Genomic DNA, 24,717 nt, shown 5'->3' with positions numbered 1-24,717 from the left:
GCAAGTACAATGTTGGCATTTATTTCAAGGAGAATAGAATATAAAAGCAAGGAGATAATGCTAAGCCTTTATAAGTCACTAGTCGGGCTGCACTTGGAGTATTGTCAATGGTTTTGGACCTCATATCTCAGAAAGGGTGTGTTGTCATTGGAGAGAGATGAGAGAAGGTTTACAAGGATGATTCCAGGAATGAAATGAACATATGAAGAGCATTTGGAAGATTTGGGCCTGTCCTCACTGGAATTTAGAATAGTGTGTGGGGATCTCACTGATGTAGCGTGGTGGTTACAGTGAAGCTATTATTGTTTGGGGCATTCTGGGCTTTAGAGTTCAATTCCAGCGCTGACTGTATGGACTTCCTACATTCTCCCATGAACCACGCGCCTTTCCTCCGGGTGCTGCGGTTTCCTCCCACAGTCTAAAGACGTGCTGGTTAGGAGGTTAATTGGCCATTGTAAATTGTCCTGTGATTAAGCTGGGTTAATTAGGTGGGTTGTTCTGCTGGGCTGGAAGGGTCTGTTCTGCACTGTATCTCAAAATAAATAAAATAAACTTCATCAAGACTGGGAATCCATCTGATCTTAATCAGGATAAAGATAAGATTTGATTTTTTGAAAAATGTGTGCAACTGTTGAAATGCTTCAAGACTGAGAAGTAATAAACTTTATTAAACACGCAGTGAGAAGAGCGATTCACACAGACAAAAGAGCCAGAACATCTGGATTCCAGGTGCAGGTAGGTCAAAACAGCTAAACTAACATCAATCTGAACATCTGGATTCCAGGTGCAGGTAGGACAAAACAGCTAAACTATCCACAATCTGAACATCTGGATTCCAGGAGCAGGTAGGTCTAAAACAGCCGAACTATCAGCGATCAGTCTTCATATTGGTAAATTTGATTAGCATTTTGGCTAATCAAATTAACTAGCCTGATTTTATTAACTCAGGCTAGTTAATAAAATCAGGATAACCCTTGCATGGTGAGCAGTAGGGCACTGAGAGGGGTGTTAGGACAGAGGGATCTGGGAAAACAGACCCGTAATTCATAGAAAGTGCTGTCACAGGCAGATAGGGTCATAGAGAGAGCTTTTGGCACATTGGCCTTCAGACACCAAATTATTGCGTACAGGAGTTGGGATGTTATTTTGAAATTGCTTCAGGCATTGTTGAAGCCTAATTTGGAGCGTGCTGGGCAATTCTGGCACCTCCCTACAGAAAAGATATCAATTCAATTGAAAGAACACTGAGAAAATTTACAAGGATGTTGCCAGGACCTGAGTTATAGGAAAAGGTTGAATAAGTTAGGACATTATTTCATAGAGCGTAGGATAATGGGTAGAGATCTGATTGAGGTATACAAAATTATGAGCAGTATAAATTGGGTTAATGCAAGCAGGCTTTTTCCACTGAGATTGGGTATGACTAGAACTAGTAGTCATAACTTAAGGGTGAAAGGTCAAATACTTGAGAGGGAATTTCTTCACTCAGAGGGTGGTGAGAGCGTGGATGTCCTTTTTAAATACCTAGTACCTTCTACAGATGCATAGTAGTGAGACTCCTGACAATCTGTAACACTGCAGGGTATGGTAACTGCACTGCGGTAGACAGGAAGTCTCCACAATGGGTAGTCAAAACTGTCCAACTCATTAGTGGCACCAGCCTACCCACATGGACGTATATATGGAAAGGTGCCAGAAATGGGTCAGTAACATCATGAAGGATCCCACACCCTGGCTCATGGACTGTTTGTCCTACTTCCATCATGGAGGAGGATACGTAGCATCCATGGCAGGACCACCAGGCTCAAAAATAGTTACTTCCCCCAAGCAGTGAGGCTGACCAACACCTCCACCCACTGACCCACCCCTCCACACCCCCAACCTCCACCACCATCATTCCCTGTCAGTCACTTGATATACAGACACTCCTGTGCCTAACATCATTCTATGGACATATAATCAATCTTTGTTTATAAGCTATGTTATATATTTTTACAGTATTGTGCAAAAGTCTTAAGCACATATATATTGCTAAGGTACCTAAGACTTCTGCACAGTACAGTATTTGTCATCGTAGAATGGAGAGCAAGTTTGTAGATCTGGCGGGAGCAAAGCATGCTGGGAGTGGTGAAGTGGAGGGTTGTGGCAGAGAAAAGTGCCAAGGGCAGGGTCATCATGGTACAGATACACCCAGCCCTGTGACACCAGGCAAGGTCATTTGATTGCAAAGAATTGGTTTATTGACCATTACATAATGTCTCTCTGGTGTTTCCCTCTCCCTCCCCTCTCCCTTCCCCTTTTCTCAACCATGATTCCCTCTGTAAAAAAAAAACAAATGTATGGTAATATCAAAACAGCAGGATACTCCCAACTGCCAATTGTACATCAGTAATCAAGAGATTGAACAAAACACTGGCTTTATATCACAAGATGCTAGAAGTAAAGTAGAAATAAAAAGAAGAATTACCATTGCCAAAACCAACTTCCAAAAAATGAAACACATTTTTACCAACAGACACGTTTCTATGACAACAAGGCTTAGGCTACTAAAATGTTACATCTGGTCAATCTTGCTGTATGCTTCCGAAACATGGGCTGTAAAGCCAGAACTCCAAAGAAACTTAGAAGCAACAGAAATGTGGTTTCTTAGAAGAATGCTGAAAATATGTAGAGATAGGGTAACTAATGAGACAGCACTCCAACGTGCCCGTACAAAAAGATCTTTAATGAGAACATTAATTTCCTGGGCCACGTCATCAGAAAGGGAGAAATAGGATGCCTTACATTACAAGGCCGTATGCCTGAGAAATGAGGAAGAGGAAGGCAAAGAAGAAAATGTATGGACACTGTGAAAGAACTAACAAATCTAAATGTGCAAGATATCATTGACGCTGCGAGGGATCGGTCAATGTGGAGAGCCATGATCACCCAAACATGTGTTGTGTTCTTTATACGTACTATGGGTTACTCATAAAGAAACATATTCTGGAAGAACATAACTAGAACTTTTCTTTAACAGCAACCAGCAACCACATCTTAACCATACAAGCTTTTCGATCATTCTGTCATTTCTGCGCATGCTCATAACTCTGTCCAATCACATTCTGACACATGACACATGATGTCACCACATCTTCCTTTCCTTAAAAAGAAAAACAATTAGCAACATTAATCAAAACAAATGCATAATTTAACATGTCTTTATCAGTCTCCCTGGGGGTTTACGAACACAAGTAGACCTAAGTGGTTCACACAGTTCTTCGTTGTAATTTTCATGTTTCATCTGGTCTGCATTAGTTAACTGAAACTCTGAAGTTGGCTCTTTCTTGAGGTCTTTGACAAGAAATTGCAATTCATTCATTAACTGTGTAATCTCTTTTTTATGCTGAGACGTCATCATTTCAATAAAACTTCTCAGTTCTTTCACTTGTGCTTTCACTTCTTCAGTCGGATCCTGATTCTTGAAACTCCTTGGCTTCAGATCTGTATTGTACTGTACCAGCAAGTTTGGTTTTGCTGGCAATGCTTTGTCAGATGCTGGTAACAAAGGGATGGCTCTGGGATTTTTCTTTATGACTTCTTTTACTTTTGCCGCATTGGAATCAAATTCTGTTCTCTCTTGCTCTTTCATCAATTCACTGTATTCTGACTCTGTGTCACTGTCCAGGACTAAGACTCTTTTCACTAAATTCAGTCTCTCACAGGCAGATAGACCCAGTACTGACTGTACATTTTTTGGCACGACGGCAAATGAAAGCGTGTGCTCACTATTTTTGTGTGATACTTTTGCCACACATGTTCCTTTAACTGGAAAGTCTGCACCCAAATACCCAGTCACCTTTATATTTGTCTGATGTAACTTTGGTCTTGGATTAAACTCAGATTCTGCAAGAACATTTACTTGTGCTCCAGTATCCAGTTTAAACAGAATATTATTTTGGTTCATTTGCAATGGCGTAGTCCAGTCATTCTTACTTTGTTTGTTTTCACAAAGCACATCGATATAAAACTCCTCACGTTCATTTTCAAGCACCGCATTTATGTGCTTTATTTCCTTTCTACTTCTGCAACAGTGTGAAAAATGATTACTCTTACCACAACGGTTGCACATTTTTCCATATGCTGGACACTTTTTAGGTAGGTGCTCCCACCCACAGCAATCACAAAGTTTTTTTCTTTCAAATGACATCTTGCTCTCTGTCAGTTTTGTTGCCGTTTTTTTATTTTTTCTAACATGTTCGCGCTTTTCCACAGCGTCTACGTAGCTCTCAATAAAAAGCTCTTTAGCCTGTGATGTCACAGTTTCAGAAGCTTTTCAGAGAATCAAAGCTTTTTCCAAATTTATGTCTGGTTCTCTTAAGAGTCTTTCTCTTAGGCCATTATCCAGGATGCCGTAAACAATTCTGGCTTTAATGAGAGAGTCCACCAGCTCTGCAAACTCACATGTTTTACTGCAGTTTCTCAACTCAGTAACAAATTGATCAATCAGTTGACCAGGTCTCTGCCAAAATTTGAAAAATTTGTACTGTTCATACGTCACATTGCACTTCAGTATACAAAAAGCATCAAATTTGTCAATTATCACTTTTAGATTCAAATTATCTCCATTCTCAAAAGTAAAATGGTTATATACCTCAACTGCGTCGTCCCCAATCACGTGGAGTAGAATGGCAACTCTCGTTTCTTCCGATTTTTCATTTGCTCCGATCGCCGATAAATAAATTTCAAAATGCTGTTTAAATCTTTTCCAGTTTTCTGCTACATTTCCAGTCAGCTGAAGCTTCAATGGCGGTTGCAAAACTTCCATTTTTAAAGCTGTTAGCAAACAACGAAAAGTTCATGTTCTTTTTTTATTTCGATTATCTTCGATTCTCCCGTTTCCGTATTATGCTTCCAGACTGACTTCTGACACCATGTTGTGTTCTTTATGAGTACCGTGGGTTACTCATAAGGAAACATATTCTCGAAGAACATAACTAGACCTTTTATTTAACAGCAACCAGCAACCACATCTTAAACTTCTCGATCATTCTGTCATTTCTGCGCATGCTCATAACTCTGTCCAATCATGTGCTGACACATGATGTCACCACAGCGTGTAACGCACAGGGCACATGAAGAAGAAGAAGACTACCCCCTTCCCGCTCTCAGTCCACAATAGACACCCATATCAGTACCTGGTTTATCATCACTCCATGAAGTTTAGCTGCAGCGGCAGTACAGTGCAAAACATAAAATTACTACAGTACTGTGCAAATGTCTCAGGCACTTGAGCTACGTACAGTATTATGTGCTAAGACCTTTGCACAGTACTACATATTTTGTGAGTTTTTCATTATTATCAATTTTGTTGTGCTGCACCAGACCCAGAGTAACAATTATTTTGTTCTCTTTTACACTTGTGCAGTGGAAATGATATTAAACAGTCTTGAATCTTTAATCAGATATGCACTACCCTTTGCATGAAGAAGCTGCCCACGGTGTCCTTTTTTAAATCTCGTTTCTGATCTTAGACCTTGGCCCTCTTTTTTGTAGCCTTGTAACTCATTTGAGGAGATGAAGATTATTTCCTTGTGTTGCTTTCCCCAGTTACCCTGATGACTCAGGCAAGTCAATCAGCCCTGTTAGCATCTGTGGACTTTGAGAGATGAGTGTACTTTAACAGGCATTTCCTTATGATCCAGAAATGCTCTTCTTGTCCCAGTAAGGAAGCTGATACTCTGTTTCTCTCTTAGCTAAAACAAACAACCCTCCCTCTGCATTAGTTGATTGTTAGGATATTCCACGGGAGCATAGCAGCTTTTGTTTGTTTGTTGCTCCTCTCTACACCCTGGGGCAGAAGCTTCTTTAGCACTTGTCCGTTTCTTTACGAGGCCGAGTTGCTAGCTCAAGGCTCAACCCAGCATGGATGGAAAGCGTGCAAGGTGTCAGCTGGATTTGAACCTAGGACCATCTGTCTCAAAGTCCAGTGTGGATGCCACCAAACCACTGACTGCCTATTACAGCTTGGGGTATTCTGGAATTCATATCCTTAGTTTTCCCTGCATTCTTTCAATTTTATTGATATCTTTCTCGTAGACAGGTGGCCAGAACTGCACAGAGTACTCCAAATTAGGCCTCATAACTTCAGTACAACATCCCAACTCCTGAACTAAACACTCAGATTTATGAAGGCCAATGGTGCCAAAACCTTTCTTTACAACCCTGCCTACCTGTGATTCCACTTCCAAAGAATTATTGACATGTATTCCCAGAGCCCTCTGTTCCACCGCGATGTAAAGTTGCTGGTGAGGTTGATTGGTGTCACATCCACAACCCCAAACGTTCCTTGCTCTAACCACCGCAGTGCAACTCTCCTCACCTCGGCAATTCCCAGAGCGTTTCCCAATTTTAAGAGCTCAATTACAATGAAGGATAGGGCAGCAGTGCCACGGGTTCCTTTCCTGACATATTGGTTGTAGGGTTGTAGAACTGTACAATGGAGGAATGAACCACTCTGCCCATCAACTCCATGTCGACCTTTTTGCCCATCTGCCCTAATCCCAGGCACAAGAGACTCTGCAAGTGCAGGGAATCTTGAGCAGCGCACACCAAGAGCATGTCAGGCAGCACCTATGGTGGGGGAAAACCAGTCATGGTTTTGGGGCATGACCCTTCATCAGCCTGAAACGTTGGCTGTTTATTCCTCTCAGCAGATGCTGCCTCACCTGTTGTGTCCCTTCAGCATTTAGTGTGCGTCACACAAATCCCCTTTGCTCACATTAGATCATAGAACACAGCATTGTACTGTTCCTTTGGTTCACGATGATATGCCAACCTTTTCACCTGATCCACGGTCAATCTAACCCTTCCCTCCCACAGAGCTGTCAATTCTCTTTCCTTCCATGTGCCCATCAAAGAGTCTCTTAAGTGTCCCTAATGTGCCTGTTTCTACTACCATCCTTGACAGGGTGTTGCACGCACCCACCACTCTCTGTGTAAAGACCCTCCTTCTGACATCCACCCATACTTCCCTCCCATCATGCCCCCTGGTATTATCCACCTCCACCCTGGGAAATAGTTTCTGGTTGTCCACTTGATCTATACAGTACTTCTCGTACACTGCTATCGTCACCTGTCACCCTCCTGAGGGAGAAATTTACTGACTGCAACCACACTCTTTGCTCAGGGTTGCTGGGGCAGCGTGACTCAAAGGGCCAACTCTGTGCTGTATCCCCAAGTAAAGAAAATAAATAAATAAATGATACATGCAGCTGTCTCCCAGCTGGGGAGAGTGCAGGAAACATTCACAAGGATGTTGTAAATACAGAGGGCCTGCGGTGGAAAGGGACTTGGCAGTCCTTGTGCAGAATGCCCTAAAGGTTAATTTGCAGGTTGAGTTGGTGGTGAGGAAAGCAAATGTGATGTTAGCACTCATTTCGAGAGGAACATAATAATATAAAGCCTTAGCAAGGATGTGATGCTGAGGCTTTATAAGGCATTGGTCAAACCGCACTTCGAAGTTCAAAGTAGATTTATTATCAAAGTACATATATGTCACCATATACAACCCTGAGATTCATTTTCTTTTGAGCATACTCAATAAATCTATAGAACGGTAACCATAAGAGAATCAATGAAAGTCTGTCCCAACTTGGGTGTTCAACCAGACTGCAGTAGACAACCAACCTTGGAACTATAAAAGGCAAGAAATAAGAATTATAAATAAGTAAGCAATAAATATTGAGAACATCAGATGAAAAGGCCTTGAAAGTGAGTCCATTGGTTGTGGGAACAGCTCAGTGGTGGGAATAGTGAAGGTAAATGAAGTTATCCCCTCTGGGTCAAGAGCCTGACGGTTGAAGAGTAATAGCTTTCCTGAAGCTGATGGTGTGGCTCATGAGGCTCCTGTACCTGGTTCCCGATGGCAGCTGTGAGAAGACAGCATGGATGGTGGACACTGCTCTCTTGTAACAGTAGATGTGCTCAATGGTTGGGAGGGCTTTTTCCATAATGGACTGGGCCATTTCCATTATTCTTTTGTAGGCTTTTCCATTCAAGGGCGTTGGTGTTCCCATACCAGGCTGCGATGCAACCAGTCAGTATACTCTCCACCACACAACTATAAAAGTTTGTCAAAGTTTTTGATGACATGCCGAATCTCCACAGACTCCTGAGGAAGTAGAGGCACTGTTGTGCTTTCTTTGTAATTGCACTTATTTGAAGTATTGTGAGAAGTTTTGGGCCCCTTGTCTAAGAAGGAATGTGCTGACATCGGAGACAGTCCGGAGGAAGTTCACAAGAATTATTCCAACAATTACAAGTTAATGTATGAGCAGCATTTGTTGGTTTTGGGCCTGTACTTGCTGGAGTTTGGAAGAATGATGGGGAATCTCTTCAAAACCTATTAAACATTGAAACGCCTAGATGGAGTGGATGTGGAGAGGATGTTTCTTATAGTGGGGGAGTCTAGAACCAGATGGCACAGCCTAGGATAGAAGGACATCCATTTAGAACAGAGATGAGGAGGATCTTCTCTAGCCAGAGGTGGATGAATCTGTGGATTCATCCGTGCCGCAGGTAACTGTGGAGGCCAAGTCATGGGGTGTATTTAAAGCAGAGGTTGATAGGTACTTGATTAGTAAGGGCATCAAAGGTTTTGGGGAGAAGGCAGAAGAATGTGATTAATAGGGAAAATAAATCAGCCATGATGGATTTGCTGTGCAGACACGATAGGCCAAATGGTCTAATTCTACACTTATGCCTTATTGTCTTATGAACTTCTGTTCTGCTGATTGTGTTTATCAGTCTCTCCAAAGAAGTAGAAAATAAAAGTAGCACATTTCAATTGTGTTTCTGTAGATTACATCACAAGATGTGATTTCAACAACAATAAAAAGCCATTTTGTGACTGGATCCAGCCCTGTGAAAGTGACGATGGAAACTGGATAAGGACCAAGCATGCTACGCCAACGTTGGGAACTGGTCCAGAGAAAGATTACCCAGATGGAGGTGAGATCCTTCAGCACTGATTGCAGAATGTCTGTTAACCCCAGAGATTTATCCATACATTCAGTGGCCATTTTATTAGGTACACCTGCCCGTTAATGCAAATACCTAATCAGCCAATCGTGTAGCAGCAACTCAATGCATAAAAGCATGCAGACATGGTCAAGAGGTTCAGATGTTGTTCAGACCAAACATCAGAAAGGGGAAAAATGTGATCTAAGTGACTTTGACCATGAAATGATTGGTGGTGCCAGACAGGGTGGTTTGAGTATCTCAGAAACTGCTGATCTCCCGGGATTTTCACCCACAACAGTTTCCAGAGTTTACAGAGAATGGTGAGAAAATTATTTTAAAAATCCAGTGAGTGGCAATTCTGTGGGTGAAAATGTCCTGTTAATGAGAGAGGTCAGAGGAGAATGGCCAGACTGGTTCAAACGGGCAGGAAGGTGGCAGTAACTCAAATAACCACGTGTTACAAGAGGGGTCAACAGAAGAGCATCGCTGAACATAGAGCACATTTAACCTTGAAGTGGACAGGCTACAGCAGCAGAAAACCATGAACATGCACTCAGTGGCCACCTTATTAGGTGTAGGAGACACCTAATGTAGGTTCCCACTGAGGGTGTAAACTCCCAGGTCTGTCTGTTCCTGCACCCATTTTAGAATTATATCTTTCAATCGCGCTGTTTCTCCTCATCCTTCTTCCCAATATTAAATCACGCTGCACAAAAACAGAAAATGCTGGAAGCACTCAGCAGGTTAGGCAGCTTCAAGGATGAAGGATCAACTTTATTCACCACGTACCTTTACATGGATCAGGAATTTGCTGCGGTGAGCAGGTCAGGGTGTGACAAGCAACCAAAAACAATGTTCAGCAATTACAAAGAATTATATAAAAATAAAGTTTAAAATATGGATATAGAAGAAAATGTGCATCAACTCATAAGCACTAGCAGGTATTTACAATGTTAATGGCATTGTGAAAAGTGGTTTAAAGTGTTGACGTTGCAGTGGAGTGATGTTGGTAACAGATAGAGGGGGTGGGTAATTGGGTAACTAAAATAGTTGATCATATTAACTGCCCGGGGAAGAAATGCTTTAAATGGCGTTAGGTTTTTGTTTTAATAGCCGGATAGTGCATTCCAGAAAGGAGATTATGGAAAAGGCAGTTTGCTAAGTGGGTAGTGTCTGCGATGACTTTTCCTTCCTGCTTCTTTGTCCTGAACATATCCAAGTCCTGTAGTGATGGCAGACTGCAGTCAGAGACCCTTTCTACTGACCTTATTTTTATTCGGCACATGTACATCAAAACATACAGTGAAATGTGCCCTTTGCGTCAAATCAAATCAACAAAAATTGAGCTGGGCAGCCTGCACAGTGGACCCACAACTTACTAACTCTAACCCTAACCAGTTCGTCTATGGAATGTGGGAGGAGACAAGAGCACCTGGAGGAAACCCACGCGGCCACAAGGAGAATTACAAACCTCTTACAGGCAGTAGTGGGAATTGAACCCCAATCACTAACTACTGGTGCTGTAATAGCATTACACTACCCGCTACGCTATATGCTGTGGTAAGGTTTTTTGATCAAGGGCACATACCTCTTGAGTCATGTACATAACCATAATCTTCCTACTCTCAGGTGAAATAGCAAAACTCTTAGGTACAGTCAAATTATTACCTTTTTTACCTGTTTATGGGATGATAGTGTCAAAGTTCAAAGTAAATTTATTATTAAAGTATGTATATGTCACTATTTACAAGCCCGAGATTCATTTTCTTGTGGGCATTCACAGTAAATACAAAGAAACACAGTAAAATCAATGAATAAGATGAACAACCAATGTGTAAAAGACAACAAACTGCAAATAGAAAAAGAGAAAAACAAACAAAATAATAATGATAAATAAATGTGCAATAAATATTAGAAAATGAGATGAAGGGTCCTCAAAAGTGAGTCTATAGGTTGTAGGAACAATTCTGTGATGTGGCAAGTGAAGTTGAGTGAAGTTATCCCCTCTGGTTCAAAAGCTTGATGGTTGAGGGGTAATTACTGTTCCTGAACCTGGTGGTGTGGGACCTGATGGTTGAGGGGTAATTACTGTTCCTGAACCTGGTGGTGTGGGACCTGATGGTTGAGGGGTAATTACTGTTCCTGAACCTGGTAGTGTGGGACCTGATGGTTGAGGGGTAATTACTGTTCCTGAACCTGGTGGTGTGGGACCTGATGGTTGAGGGGTAATAACTGTTCCTGAACCCGGTGGTGTGGGACCTGATGGTTGAGGGGTAATAACTGTTCCTGAACCCGGTGGTGTGGGACCTGATGGTTGAGGGGTAATTACTGTTCCTGAACCTGGTGGTGTGGGACCTGATGGTTGAGGGGTAATAACTGTTCCTGAACCTGGTGGTGTGGGACCTGATGGTTGTAGGGTAATAACTGTTCCTGAACCTGGTGGTGTGGGACCTGAGGTTGAGGGGTAATTACTGTTCCTGAACCTGGTGGCGTGGGACCTGAGGTTGAGGGGTAATTACTGTTCCTGAACCTGGTGGTGTGGGACCTGATGGTTGAGGGGTAATTACTGTTCCTGAACCTGGTAGTGTGGGACCTGATGGTTGTAGGGTAATTACTGTTCCTGAACCTGGTGGTGTGGGACCTGATGGTTGAGGGGTAATTACTGTTCCTGAACCTGGTGGTGTGGGACCTGATGGTTGAGGGGTAATAGCTGTTCCTGAACCCAGTGGTGTGGGTCCTGAGGTTCCTGTATCACCTTCCTGATGGCAAAGGCAAGAAGAGAGCATGTCCTGGATGGTGGGGGTGCTTGATGCTGGAAGCTGCTTTCCTATGACAACAATGTGTAGATGTGCTCAGTGGTGGGGAGGGCTTCACCAGTGGTGGGCTGGGCCATATCCACCACTTTTTTGTAGATTTTCCATTCAAGGGCATTGGTGTTCCCATACCAGGCCGTGATACAAGCGGTCACTATACTCTCCACCACACATCATACTGCCACTGGCAACGTTGGCTTCTATTGTTCAACAAAAGTCAATCACACAAGTCAGGTCTGTTATTCAACTGTTTTAACCCTGTCCTTTCGAGAACACAGTTAACTTGGAACAGCATAGTAGTGTCACAGCTAGCATAATGTTTTACAGCACCAGTGATCAGGATTCAATTCCCACTGCTCCATAATGGATTTTCTCCGTAAGATATAGGAGCAGAATGAGGCCATGTGGCCAATTGAGGCTGCTCTGCCATTTCATCATGGCTGACCCATTTTCCCTCGGCCCCAAATCTCCTGCCTTCTCCCCACATCCCTTCATGCCCTGACTAATCAAGAATTGATCAACCTCTGCCTTAAGTATACTCAGTGACTTGGCCTCCACAGCCGTCTGTGGCAACAAATTCCACAGATTCACCACCCTCTAGCTAAAGAAATTCCTCCTCATCTCCATTCTAAATGGATATCTCTCTATTCTGAGGCTGTGTCCTCTGGTCTTAGTCTCCCCCACAATAGGAAACATCCTCACCATTTCCACTCTCTCAAGGCCTATCAAGCTCAATAGGTATCAATGAGGTCACCCCTCATTCTTCTGAATCCCAGTGAGTACAAGCCCAGAGCCATCAAATGCTCTTCATATGATAATCCTTTCAATCCTGGAATCATTTTCGTGAGCCTCCATTGAACCCGCTCCAATGTCAGCATTGGAAAACAGGCCCAAAACCTCTCGCCCTGTGACCATGGGGATTGCCTTCAGGTGCACTGGCTTCCTCCCACAATTTCATATTTTGGACCCAACAGTGAGTAACGCTTGCCTATACTCTCTGGCTTTCTCCCACATTCCAGAGATGTATTGGTTGGAGTTAGTAAGTTGTGGGCATGTTATGTTGGCGCTGGGAGCCCGGTGGCACTTGCGGGCTGCCCCCAGCACGTCCTCAGACTGTGTTGGCCATTGACACAAACAACGCATTTCACTGTGTACATGTGGCTAAAAAAGCTAACCTTTAAACCTTTAAGTTGACTTATAGAGTTATGTACCTCCGAGGAAATCTGTTTTCATCGTGTTTGAATACACAGGTGGCTACTTCCTTTACCAAGAGGCCAGCAACTTGGTACCATCACAGCTGATTAGATTGGAGAGCGTGGAATTCACCGCGTCTGGAGAAATATGCATCGACTTCTGGTATCACATGTTGGGATCGGAGACCCAAAATGAACTTAAGGTGGTGATTCAGGAGCATCTGATAGAAAGAGATATCTGGAGAAGGAATGGCAACCAGGGACCATCCTGGCTATATGGATCACAGACAGTTCATTTTACAAGAAGCTCCAACATAAAGGTAACTTAAATGGTTAAATTTTAAATCAATATACTGTATGTTAGAAACACGATTCTATCAAGCTTACCCTATTAATTTCTGAACAAGTCAGGGAGTAGGCAGTTTAAATGGTTCACCGCGGACTAGGTGAGCCAAAGGGCTTGTTTCTGTGTTGTACTTTTCCATGACCATAACTTTTGTGGAGTCAGAAGCAGATGACTGGCATATGTCATGATGCCTGGGGTGAAATTGCTTTGTGGAGAGGAATAACTGGACCTGACAGGGAAGTAATGCTATGGTATGCTGTAGTAAAGTTGTTCCCATTGCAAGGTTACCTACAATCAGAAGGCATAGGTTTAAGCTAATTAATTTATCATTGTCAGATATCGAAATTTTGAAGGCAGAGTTTTGTGGCAGTTTTTCTGATTTGGGGAGCGACCAGCTACAGGGAGGTAGTCACCCTAGGTTGCAGGAGACAGGTTTACTGGGTGACTGTGAGGAAAAGGTGGGGGAAAGCACAACCGGTACAGAGTAACCTGTGGCTGTTCCCCTCAATAACAGTTATACAACTTTAGAGACTATTGAGGGGGACAAGCAGTGGGGGCCACTGTGACTGGGTCTCTGGCAGAAGAGCAGAGAGGTGAGAAGGACTGCAGAGTTGATAGGAGATTCCTCAGTCAGAGGAACAGAGGCAAAGTTGTGTTATACACCCAGATGGTATGTTGCCTCCCTGGTGCCAGGATGAGGGATTTCTCAGATCGTGTCCATGGTATTTTCAAGGGCAAGGATAAGCAGCCAGAAGTCTTGGTACATATTGACACCAATGACAATAGACTAGCTGAGGAGGTCCTGAAGAGTCATTTTAAGGAGCTAGTAGAAAGCTGAGAAACAGGACCCACAGGGTAATCTCTGGATTGCTGCCTGTGCCATGTGTCAGTGAGGGTAAGAATAGACTGATTTGGCAGGTGAATGCATAGCTGAGGAATTGGTGCCGGGGCCAGGGGTTCAGATTTATGGATCATTGGGATCTCTTCTGGAGAAGGTCTGACCTGAAGGTGTCCAATGTTCTTGCGGGCAGACTGGGTAGAGTTGTTCAGATGGATTTAAATAATTTGGTAGGGGATAGGAACTGGAGTGATAGTGCTGAGGATGAGGTAACAGAAGCAATGTGTAGTGAGACTCCTAGCAAGGGAAGGCTGATGACAGGGTAAAAGTCAACTGGATGAGTTGCAATGTAAAATGTGGATAAAATCGAAAAGGGTGAATGCAGGACTGAAGGTGTTATGTTTGAATGTGTGCAGTATACAGAATAAGGTCGATCAACTTGTAGCACAGTTACAGACTGGCATGTATGATGTTGTAGGCATCACTGAATCATGGCTGAAAGAAGATTATAGCTGGGAGCTTAATGTCCAAGGATACACATCGTACCAAAAGGATGGGAAGGAAGGCAGAGGGGATGGCATTGTTCTGCTTGTAAAAAATGAAATCAAATCATTAGAAAGAGGTGACATAGGGTGGGAAGGTGTTGAATCATTGTGGATAAAGTTAAGGGACTGCAAGGGTATAAAGACCCTGATGGATTGTATACAGACCCCCAAGCAGTAGTAAGGATGTGTTCTACAAATTATAACAGGAGAGAGATAATGCATGCCAAAAGGGCAATGTTATTATAGAAATGGGCAATTCAATAGACAGGTAGATTGTGAAAATCAGGTTGGTGCTCGATTCCAAGAAGGGTAATTTCTAGAATTCCTATGAGATGGCTTTTTAGAGCAGCTCGTGGCTGAGCCCATGAAGGGATCTACTATTCTGGATTGGGTGTTGTGCAATGAACTGAAATTGATTAAGAGCTTAAGGTAAAAGAACCCTTCGGGGAAAGTGATCATAATATGATTGAATTCACCCTGACTTTTGAAAAGGAGAAGCTAAAGACTGATGTATCAGTTTGAGAGTGGAGTAAAGGGAATTACAGAGGCATGAGAGAGGAGTTGGCCAGAATTGATCGGAAAAGAACACTGGCAGGGATGACGGCAGAGCAGCAATGGCTGGAATTTCTGGAAGCAATTCAGAAGGTACAGGATAGATACATTCTAAAGAGGAAGAAGTATTCTAAAGGCAAGATGACACAACCATGGCTAACAAGGGAAGTCAAAGCCAACATAAAAGCCAAAGAGAGGGCATATAATAGAGCAAAAACTATTGGGATTCGAAGGAATTGGGAAGCCTTCAAATACCAACAGAAGGTAACTAAAAAAGTCATTAAGAAGGTAAAGATGGAATACAAAAGTAAGCTAACCAATAGCGTTAAAGAGGATACCAAAAGTTTCTTCAGATATATGAAGTATAAAGGAGAGGTGAGAGTGGATATCGGCTGCTGAAAAACAATGCTGAAGAGGTAGTAATAGGGGACAACAGAACAGTGGATGAACTGAACAGAGTAAGTATTTTGCATCAGTCTTCACTGTAGCATACACCAGCATTATGGTGGAAGTTCCAGCTGTCGGGGGCATGAAGTGTGTAAAATTACCATGACTAGGGAGAGTATTCTTGGGAATCTGAAAGGTCTGAAGGTAGATAAGTCACCTGGACGAGATGGTACACACTCCAGGGTTCTGAAAGAGGTGGCCGAAGAGACTGTGGAGGCATTAGTAATGACCTTTCAAGAATCAGTAGAACCTATAATATAGGAAGAGTGGATATATCACTCAATATATATCAGGAAGAGTGGAAAATTGCAAATATCACTCTACTCTTCAAGAAGGAAGAGAGGCAGAAGAAAGGAAATAACAGGCTATTTAGTTTGACCTCACTGGTTGGAAAGATGTTGGAGTCGACTATTGAGGATGAGGTCTCAGGGTAATTGGAGGCACAAAATAAAATAGGCTATAGTCAGCATGACTCCCTCAAGGGAAAATCTTGCCTGACAAATCTTTTGGAATTCTTTGAAGAAATAACAAGCAGTATAGACAATGGAGAAATGACTGATTTTGTGTACTTCATTTTCAGAAGCCCTTTGACAAGGTGCCTTACATGAGGCTGCTTGACAAGCTATGCACCCAGGGTATTACAGGAAAGATTCTAGCACAGTTAAAGCAGTGGCTGATTGACAGTAGACAAAGAGTGGGAACAAAGGGAGCCTCTTCTGATTGGCTGTCAGTGACTATTGGTGTTCCACAGGGGTCTGTGTTGGAATCAATTTTTTTACATTATATGTTAATGATTTGGATGATGGAATTGATGGCTTTGTTGCAAAGTTTGCAGACAATATGAAGATAGGTGGAGGGGCAGGTAGTTTGAGGAAGTAGAGAGGCTACAGAAGGACTTAGACAGATTAAGAGAATGGGCAGAAAAATGGCAGATGGAATACAGTGTTAGTAAGTGTATGGTCATGCACCTTGGTAGAAGAAATTAAAGGGTTGACTATTTTCTAAATGGAGAGAAAATACAAAAAAACTGAGGTGCAAAGGAGCTTGGGAGTCTTTGTGCAGGATTCACTAAAGGTTGATTTGCAGGCTGAGTCTGTGGTGAGGAAGGCAAATGCAATATCAGTATTCATTTCAAGAGGACTGGAATAGAAAAGCAAGGATGTAATGTTGAAACTTTATAAAGCACTGGTGAAGCTGCACTTTAAATATGGTGAGCAGGTTTGGGCCCCTTATCTTAGAAAGGATGTGCTGAATCTGGAGAGGGTCAAAGGAGGTTCACGAAGATGATTCCAGGGTTAAATGGCTTGTCCTATGAAGACTGTCTGATGGTTCTGGTCTTGTACTCACTAGAATGAAGGGTGACCTCATTGAAACCAATCAAATGGTGAAAGGCCTTGATAGAGTGGATGTAGGTAGGATGTTTCCTTTGGTGGAAGAGTCTAAGACCAGAGGACACAGCCTCAGAATAGAGGGCTGTCCTTTTAAAATGGAGGTGATGAGGTATTTCTTGAGCCAGAGAGTGGTGAATCTGTGGATTTTGTTTCTACAGGAAGCTATGCAGACCAAGTCTGTATATTTAAGGCAGAGGTTGATAGATTGCTGATTGGTCAGGGAGAAGGCAAGAGATCGGGGCTGAGGGGAAAATTGGATCAGCCATGATGAAATGGTGAAGCAGACTCGATAGGCCAAATGGCCTAATTCTGCTGCTATATCTTATGGTCCTATATACTGAAGTACAGTGAAAAGTTTTGCTCATTTCATCATGTCAGTACGTTGAGATCATACAAAGGGGAAAATTATAGCAGAAACAGAGGATCCTGATTAAGGGTCTTGGCCTAAAACATCAACAGTTCATTCCACTCCATAGATACTGACAGGCTTGCTGAGTTCCTCCAGCATTTTCTCTGTGTTGCTAAGTGATAATCAGATGTAGCATAAAGTGAGAGAAAGTGCAGTGTAGGCAACAATAAGGTGCAAGGCCATGAAGGCTTAGATTTTGAGGCCCAAATCCATTGTATTGTACCGAGAAACAATCAATAGACTTCCAACAGTGGGATAAGAAACTGTTCTTGAGTGTGGTATCTGCTTTTAGGATTTTGTATTTTCTGTGCAATGGGAGGTGGGTGGGGGAACAGAGCATGGCTGGGGTAAGGAGTAAGAAATGGTTAAAAAATGACCCGGAGGACAGATACTTTTAGATGGTTAAGTTGTTAATTTTAGATTTGAATTTTATGAAATATAAATAAGGCATGTGGAGAAAAAGCTGGACACAGATCAGCAAGAAAACCAGTACGTCATAAACACTCAACAGGCCAAGCAGCCTCTGAACATGGAGAGAATAGACTGCAGAGAAAATTACCAGTAGAATGAGATTGCTCTCTGGTCCGCATCAACTTGATGGGTCAAAATGGTTTCTGTGTCATAAGGATTTTTTTTTAGTTATTTCCTTATTTTAGAAACATGAGAAAAATAAGGATCAAGGATGTAATACTGAGGCCTCATAAGGTAATAATCAGACTGCACTATGAGCAGTTTTGGGTCCATTATCTAAGAAAAGATGTGCTGGCATGGGAAAAGGTCCAGAGCAGGTTTTGAGAATGATTCTGGGAGTGAAAGGGTTAACACATGAGAAGCATTTGTTGGCTCTGGGCCTGTACTCACTGGAGTTTAGAAGCACTGGGGGCGATCTCGTTGAAACCTATCGAATATTGAGAGGCTCAGATAGAGCGGATATAGGGAGGATGTTTCCTCTAGTGAGGAAGTCTCAGAACAGAGGACACACCCTCAGACTAGAGGGATGTACATTTAAAGCAGATTAGGAGAAATTTCCTTAGCCAGAGGGTGAGTGGAAATCTGTGGAACTCATTGCCATAGATGGCTATGAAGGTCGTCTTTTGGTATATTTAAAGTGGAGGTTGATAAAGTCTTGATCAGGAAGATTATGTAAGGTCAAAGGTTATGGGAGAAGGCAGGAGAATGGACTGGAAAGGGAAAATAAATGATGGAATGGCAAAGAAGACTTGATAAGCCAAATGGCCTAATTCTGCTCCTATGCCTTATAGTCACTTCAGATTGAGAACCATGCTGGATGGCGAAAGCAGGCGCTAAAGTTCAAAGTAAATTTATTATCAAAGTACATATATATCACCATATTCAATCCTGAGATTAATTTCTTTGCATGCATTCACAACAAACAGACAGAAACACCATAGAATCAATGAAAGACTGCACGCAACAAGATGGACAAACAACCAATGTGCAATTGACACCAAACTGTGCAAATACAAAATGAAAGAAAATAATAATAAATAAACAGTAAATGTTGAGAACATGTGATGAAGTCGAAATTGGATCTATCCGTCCACAGGCTCTCAGTTTGAAATTGCTTTTTCCCATGTTCTCAGACAGATAGTTTTTATTTCATTTAGAGCACAGCACATTAACAGGCTGCTCAGCCCAACGCCACCCAATTTACACCAATGAGGTCAATCTGTATATCTTTGGGACACGGGAAGAAACCCAAGCAGTCATGGGTAGAGCATACAAACTCATTACAGACAGTGGTATGAGTTGAACCCAGGTTGCTGGTACTGTAATAGCGTCACATTAAACGCTATGCTGTTGTGCCACTCCTGGAGGTTCATGTGTACTTATAAGATGTGCTCCCCAATCCAGACAGCATCCTGGTAAATCATCTCCGCACCCTCTCTGAAGCTTCCTCGTCCTTCCTCGAATGAGATGTCCAGAACGGAACACAGTACTTCAAATCATAGAGTACAGCACAGAAACTGTAGTCCATACCGAACCATTTAAACTGCCTACTCCCATTAACCTGCTCCAGGGCCATATCTCTACTATCCACGTACCTATCCAAACCTCTCTTAAATATTGAAATTCAGGTTGCATGCACTACTTGTTCTGGCAGCTCGTTCCGCACTCTCACAACCCTCTGAGTGAAGAAGATTCCCCTCATGTTCCCTTTAAACTTTTCACCTTTCACCCTTCACCCATGACCTCTGGTTGTAGTCCCACCCGACCACAGTGGAAAAAGCCTAATCTGGTCTAAGCAGAATTTCTAAGAGCTGCAACCTCACCTTGTGGCTCTTGAACTCAATCCCCTGACTAATGAAGGGCTTGCACAGTATATATTATGGACAGGAAAGGAATGGAGGGAATGGAGGGTTATGGGCTGAGTGCGGGCCAGTGGGACTAGGTGAGAGTAAGCGTTCAGCCTGGACTAGAAGGGCCGAGATGGCCTGTTTCTGTGCTGTAATTGTTATATGGTTATATGGTTATGTTGCAACAGTGTCCCATCCTGTAATGCTTACATTTCAAATAGATTTTATTGGCTGGAAAACACACTCACGGTTGCAGTATATTTGCAAGAGTCAAGTCATACATACTAGTATCGGTCATTATTGTGTTCGTGACCTCACACTGGGATCGGTGTTAGTGATGAGTCATGACACTGCAATATCATATATGAAACGGGTTCATATGTGGAATGAATTCTTGGTTTTGGTTGACATTCTAGGTCATCTTCGAGGCCATCCGTGGGCAGACAGACAACGGAGACATAGCTATTGATAACGTAGCAATCCGAAAAGGAAACTGTGGCAGTGGTAAGATTTAACATAAAAGCTCATGCTTTCTATTTTTAGCAACACACACACAAAATGCTGGAGGAACTCAGCAGGCCAGGCAGCGTCTGTAGAAATGAATAAGCCGTCCATGTTTTGGACTGAGCCGCTTCTTCAGAACTGAAAAAGAGGAAGGAAGCCAGAATAATAAAGGTGGGGGGAGGGGATGGAAGCCAGCTAGAAGATGATAGGCGAAGCAATGGGGATAGGAAAGGTAAAGGGTTGAAGAGGGAGGAATCTGATAGGAGAGGAGAGTAGACCATAGGGGATGGTGATAAGCAGGTGAGTAGAGGTAAGTGGGGAATAGAAGAGAAAGGAGGGGGCAGGGAAAATTTTGCGTGTTGCTTTCAATTTACAGCAAATGCAGACTTTCTCATGTTTATGATTTACCCTCTATTTTAGTTAGCTTTGGATTCCTTGTAGCAGTGTTCAATCAGTGGAGATAAAGTCTCCAATTCTATCTATTGCAAAGCTGCGCAGGGTCCTCATCAGGCAAGAAGCACAAGAAGTGGATCATCAGATGGTCTCTCATCCTTGCTTCCCAGTTCTCCTCATTGCTTGCTCCCAGGGTTCTGTCTTGGTTATTTTTGGAGTTTGACAAGTGCCCCTCTGATTCCCAGTCTCGGACAACCTGCAAGGCAAACCAAAATACTTCACTGCACCAATAAATACATACTGAAAAATAAAGGAATATTAGCTCAGGGAAAACACTTGACTAAAGGCAAGTTTACAGTATTTTTTAAAATGTGTGAAAACAGTTTAAACAGCTTAAAGCATTTTCCAGTTGAAGCAAATATATCTGCGAACTTTCTGAAAATTCTAATTAGATAAACTTAAAAATCTGCAACTTTGTCTCTTTGTGTGTAGAGAAGTCCATTCCTCAAATTGGGAATAGCCTTAAATTTGCCTAATCTTGGCAGCATCCGGCTAAATCTCCTCTGCACCCTCTCTAAAGCTTCCTCATCTTTCTGATGAGGCAACCAGAACTGAAAACAACAGTCCAAGTGAGATCTAACCAGACTTTTATCGAGCTGCAACATTACCTCATGGCATCTGAACACAATCCCCTAATTAATGAAGGCCAACACACCACAACTATCAACCTGCACAGCATAACACTATTACAGTGCCAGATCATCCAGGGTTCAATTCCCGTATGTTCTCCCCCGTGACTGCCTGCGTATTCTCCAGACAATCCAGTTTTCTCCCACATTCCAAAGACATACGCATCAGTCGGTAAATTGGTCACATGGGTATAATTAGGCAGTGCTGTCTTTTGGGGCTGGAAGGGCCTATCACCGCACTGTATTTCCAAATTAAAATTAAATTAAAAATTTTTCTTCATGTATTGGGAGTTCGCTGTGGTGTGTCGGTCAAAGTGTGAAATGCAATAGGAAATAACATTCAATAATTATAATGAATAAAAAAATAATTTACACAAAAAAGCTAATAAAGAGGTATGGTAATTTAACAGTCTGGGTGATGTGATTCTCACTCAGGGCATTGAGGTCAGAGGTTCAATTCTGAAATCCTCTGTCAGGAGTTTCTAACTTCCTTCCCATCTGTAAATGGGTTTTCCCCAGTGCTCTGGAGTCCTCCCAAATCAAAGATATAAAGGTCAGTAGGTTAATTGCTCATTGGAAATTGTCCTATGATTAGGCTAGGGATTAAATTGGAGCATTGTTGGGCAGCACGGCTCAAAGGGACTATTTCACATTACACCTCTCAATAAAGAGAGAGGTTCAAGGACAGATATGCAATAAATGTGCATAAATACAGGAAATCAATACCAGCATGCATTTACAATGAAAACAGCACCATAAAAAGTGTTTTAAAGTGCTAACACCACCGCAACAGGGGTAAAAGGTAGAGGTGGGTGTGGTGATCTGGAACAGTTGCAACAGCAAAGATGTTTTTAAGACAGTGTGAAGCTTTTGTTTTTTACAGCGTCATAGTGCATTCCCGAAGGAACATTAAGGAAAGGCAGCTTGCAGGCTGGGTAGTGTCCGCCATAATTTATGCTGCCTGCTTTCTTGTCCCGGACACATGCAAGTCCTGCAGACTACATGTAGTCAGTGACCCTTTCTACTCGTGTGACTGCAGCTTTCATATATTGCAAGAGGATACTGCACCAAACCAGACACCCTAAACCCACTAGATTCCCACCTACCCAATTCCTCAATCCAACTACACTCCCAACTACATACTTCTCCAATCCCCCTAAACTGCCACCTATCCACTTACCCAAATCCCCCTACATGCCCACCGACCCACATCCCCAATCCCCCTACACCCCCACCAACCCACATCCCCAATCCCCCTACACCCCCACCGACCCACATCCCCAATCCCCCTACACCCCCACCAACCCACATCCCCAATCCCCCTACACCACCACAGACCCACATCCCCAATCCCCCTACACCCCCACCAACCCACATCCCCAATCCCCCTACACCCCCACCGACCCACATCCCCAATCCCCCTACACCACCACCGACCCACATCCCCAATCCCCCTACACCCCCACTGACCCACATCCCCAATCCCCCTACACCCCAACCGACCCACATCCCCAATCCCCCTACACCCCCACCGACCCACATCCCCAATCCCCCTACACCCCAACCGACCCACATCCCCAATCCCCCTACACCCCCACCGACCCACATCCCCAATCCCCCTACACCACCACTGACCCACATCCCCAATCCCCCTACACCACCACCGACCCACATCCCCAATCCCCCTACACCCCCACTGACCCACATCCCCAATCCCCCTACACCACCACCGACCCACATCCCCAATCCCCCTACACCCCCACCGACCCACATCCCCAATCCCCCTACACCCCAACCGACCCACATCCCCAATCCCCCTACACCCCCACCGACCCACATCCCCAATCCCCCTACACCCCAACCGACCCACATCCCCAATCCCCCTACACCCCCACCGACCCACATCCCCAATCCCCCTACACCCCCACAGACCCACATCCCCAATCACCCTACACCCCCACCGACCCACATCCCCAATCCCCCTACACCCCCACCGACCCACATCCCCAATCCTCCTACACCCCCACCGACCCACATCCCCAATCTCCCTACACCCCAACCAACCCACATCCCCAATCCCCCTACACCCCCACCGACCCACATCCCCAATCCCCCTACACCCCCACCGACCCACATCCCCAATCCCCCTACACCACCACCAACCCACATCCCCAATCCCCCTACACCCTCACCGACCCACTTCCCCAATCTCCCTACACCCCCACCGACCCACATCCCCAATCCCCCTACACCCTCACCGACCCACATCCCCAATCCCCCTACACCACCACCGACCCACATTCCCAATCCCCCTACACCCCCACCAACCCACATTCCCAATCCCCCTACACCCCCACCGACCCACATCCCCAATCCCCCTACACCCCCACCGACCCACATCCCCAATCCCCCTACACCCTCACCGACCCACATCCCCAATCCCCCTACACCCCCACCAACCCACAGCCCCAATCCCCCTACACCCCCACAGACCCACATCCCCAATCTCCCTACACCCCCACCGACCCACATCCCCAATCCCCCTACACCCCCACCGACCCACATCCCCAATCCCCCTACACCTCCACTGACCCACATCCCCAATCCCCCTACACCACAGACCCACATCCCCCTACACCCCAACCAACCCACATCCCCAATCCCCCTACACCCCCACCGACCCACATTCCCAATCCCCCTACACCCCCACCGACCCACATCCCCAATCCCCCTACACCCTCACCGACCCACATCCCCAATCCCCCTACACCCCCACCAACCCACAGCCCCAATCCCCCTACACCCCAACCAACCCACATCCCCAATCCCCCTACACCCCCACCAACCCACATTCCCAATCCCCCTACACCCCCACAGACCCACATCCCCAATCCCCCTACACCACAGACCCACATCCCCCCCTACACCACCACCGACCCACATCCCCAATCCCCCTACACCCCCACCGACCCCCATCCCCAATCCCCCTACACCACCACCGACCCCCATCCCCAATGCCCCTACACCCCCACTGACCCACATTCTCAATCCCCCCACACCACCACTGACCCACATCCCCAATCCCCCTACACCCCCATTGACCCACATCCCCAATCCCCCTACACCCCCACAGACCCACATCCCCATGCTGATTTTCAGAAGGCATTTGATAAGGTCCCACATAGAAGATTGGTGGGTAAAATCAAAGCTCAGGGCATCGGGGGGAAGGCATTGACATGGATAGAAAACTGGTTGGCAGATAGACAGCAAAGGGTA

General features: G+C 44.3%; 1 protein-coding gene across 1 annotated transcript in view; it reads left to right on the top strand.

Moving 5' to 3' along the window:
- Positions 1-2,078: 2,078 nt before the first annotated feature.
- LOC140724670 (IgGFc-binding protein-like) overlaps positions 2,079-24,717 on the top strand; it is a 68,334-nt gene continuing 45,695 nt past the window's right edge. The window contains exons 1-4 of the mRNA XM_073039096.1: positions 2,079-2,178; positions 8,842-8,991; positions 13,067-13,329; positions 20,272-20,359. Coding sequence (XP_072895197.1) covers positions 2,079-2,178; positions 8,842-8,991; positions 13,067-13,329; positions 20,272-20,359 — 601 coding nt within the window. The remainder of the gene's footprint in view (positions 2,179-8,841; positions 8,992-13,066; positions 13,330-20,271; positions 20,360-24,717) is intronic.

The sequence above is a fragment of the Hemitrygon akajei genome, chromosome 3 (assembly GCF_048418815.1).
Source record: "Hemitrygon akajei chromosome 3, sHemAka1.3, whole genome shotgun sequence".
Lineage (NCBI taxonomy): Eukaryota > Metazoa > Chordata > Chondrichthyes > Myliobatiformes > Dasyatidae > Hemitrygon > Hemitrygon akajei.
This window is presented reverse-complemented; position numbering and strand designations above follow the sequence as displayed.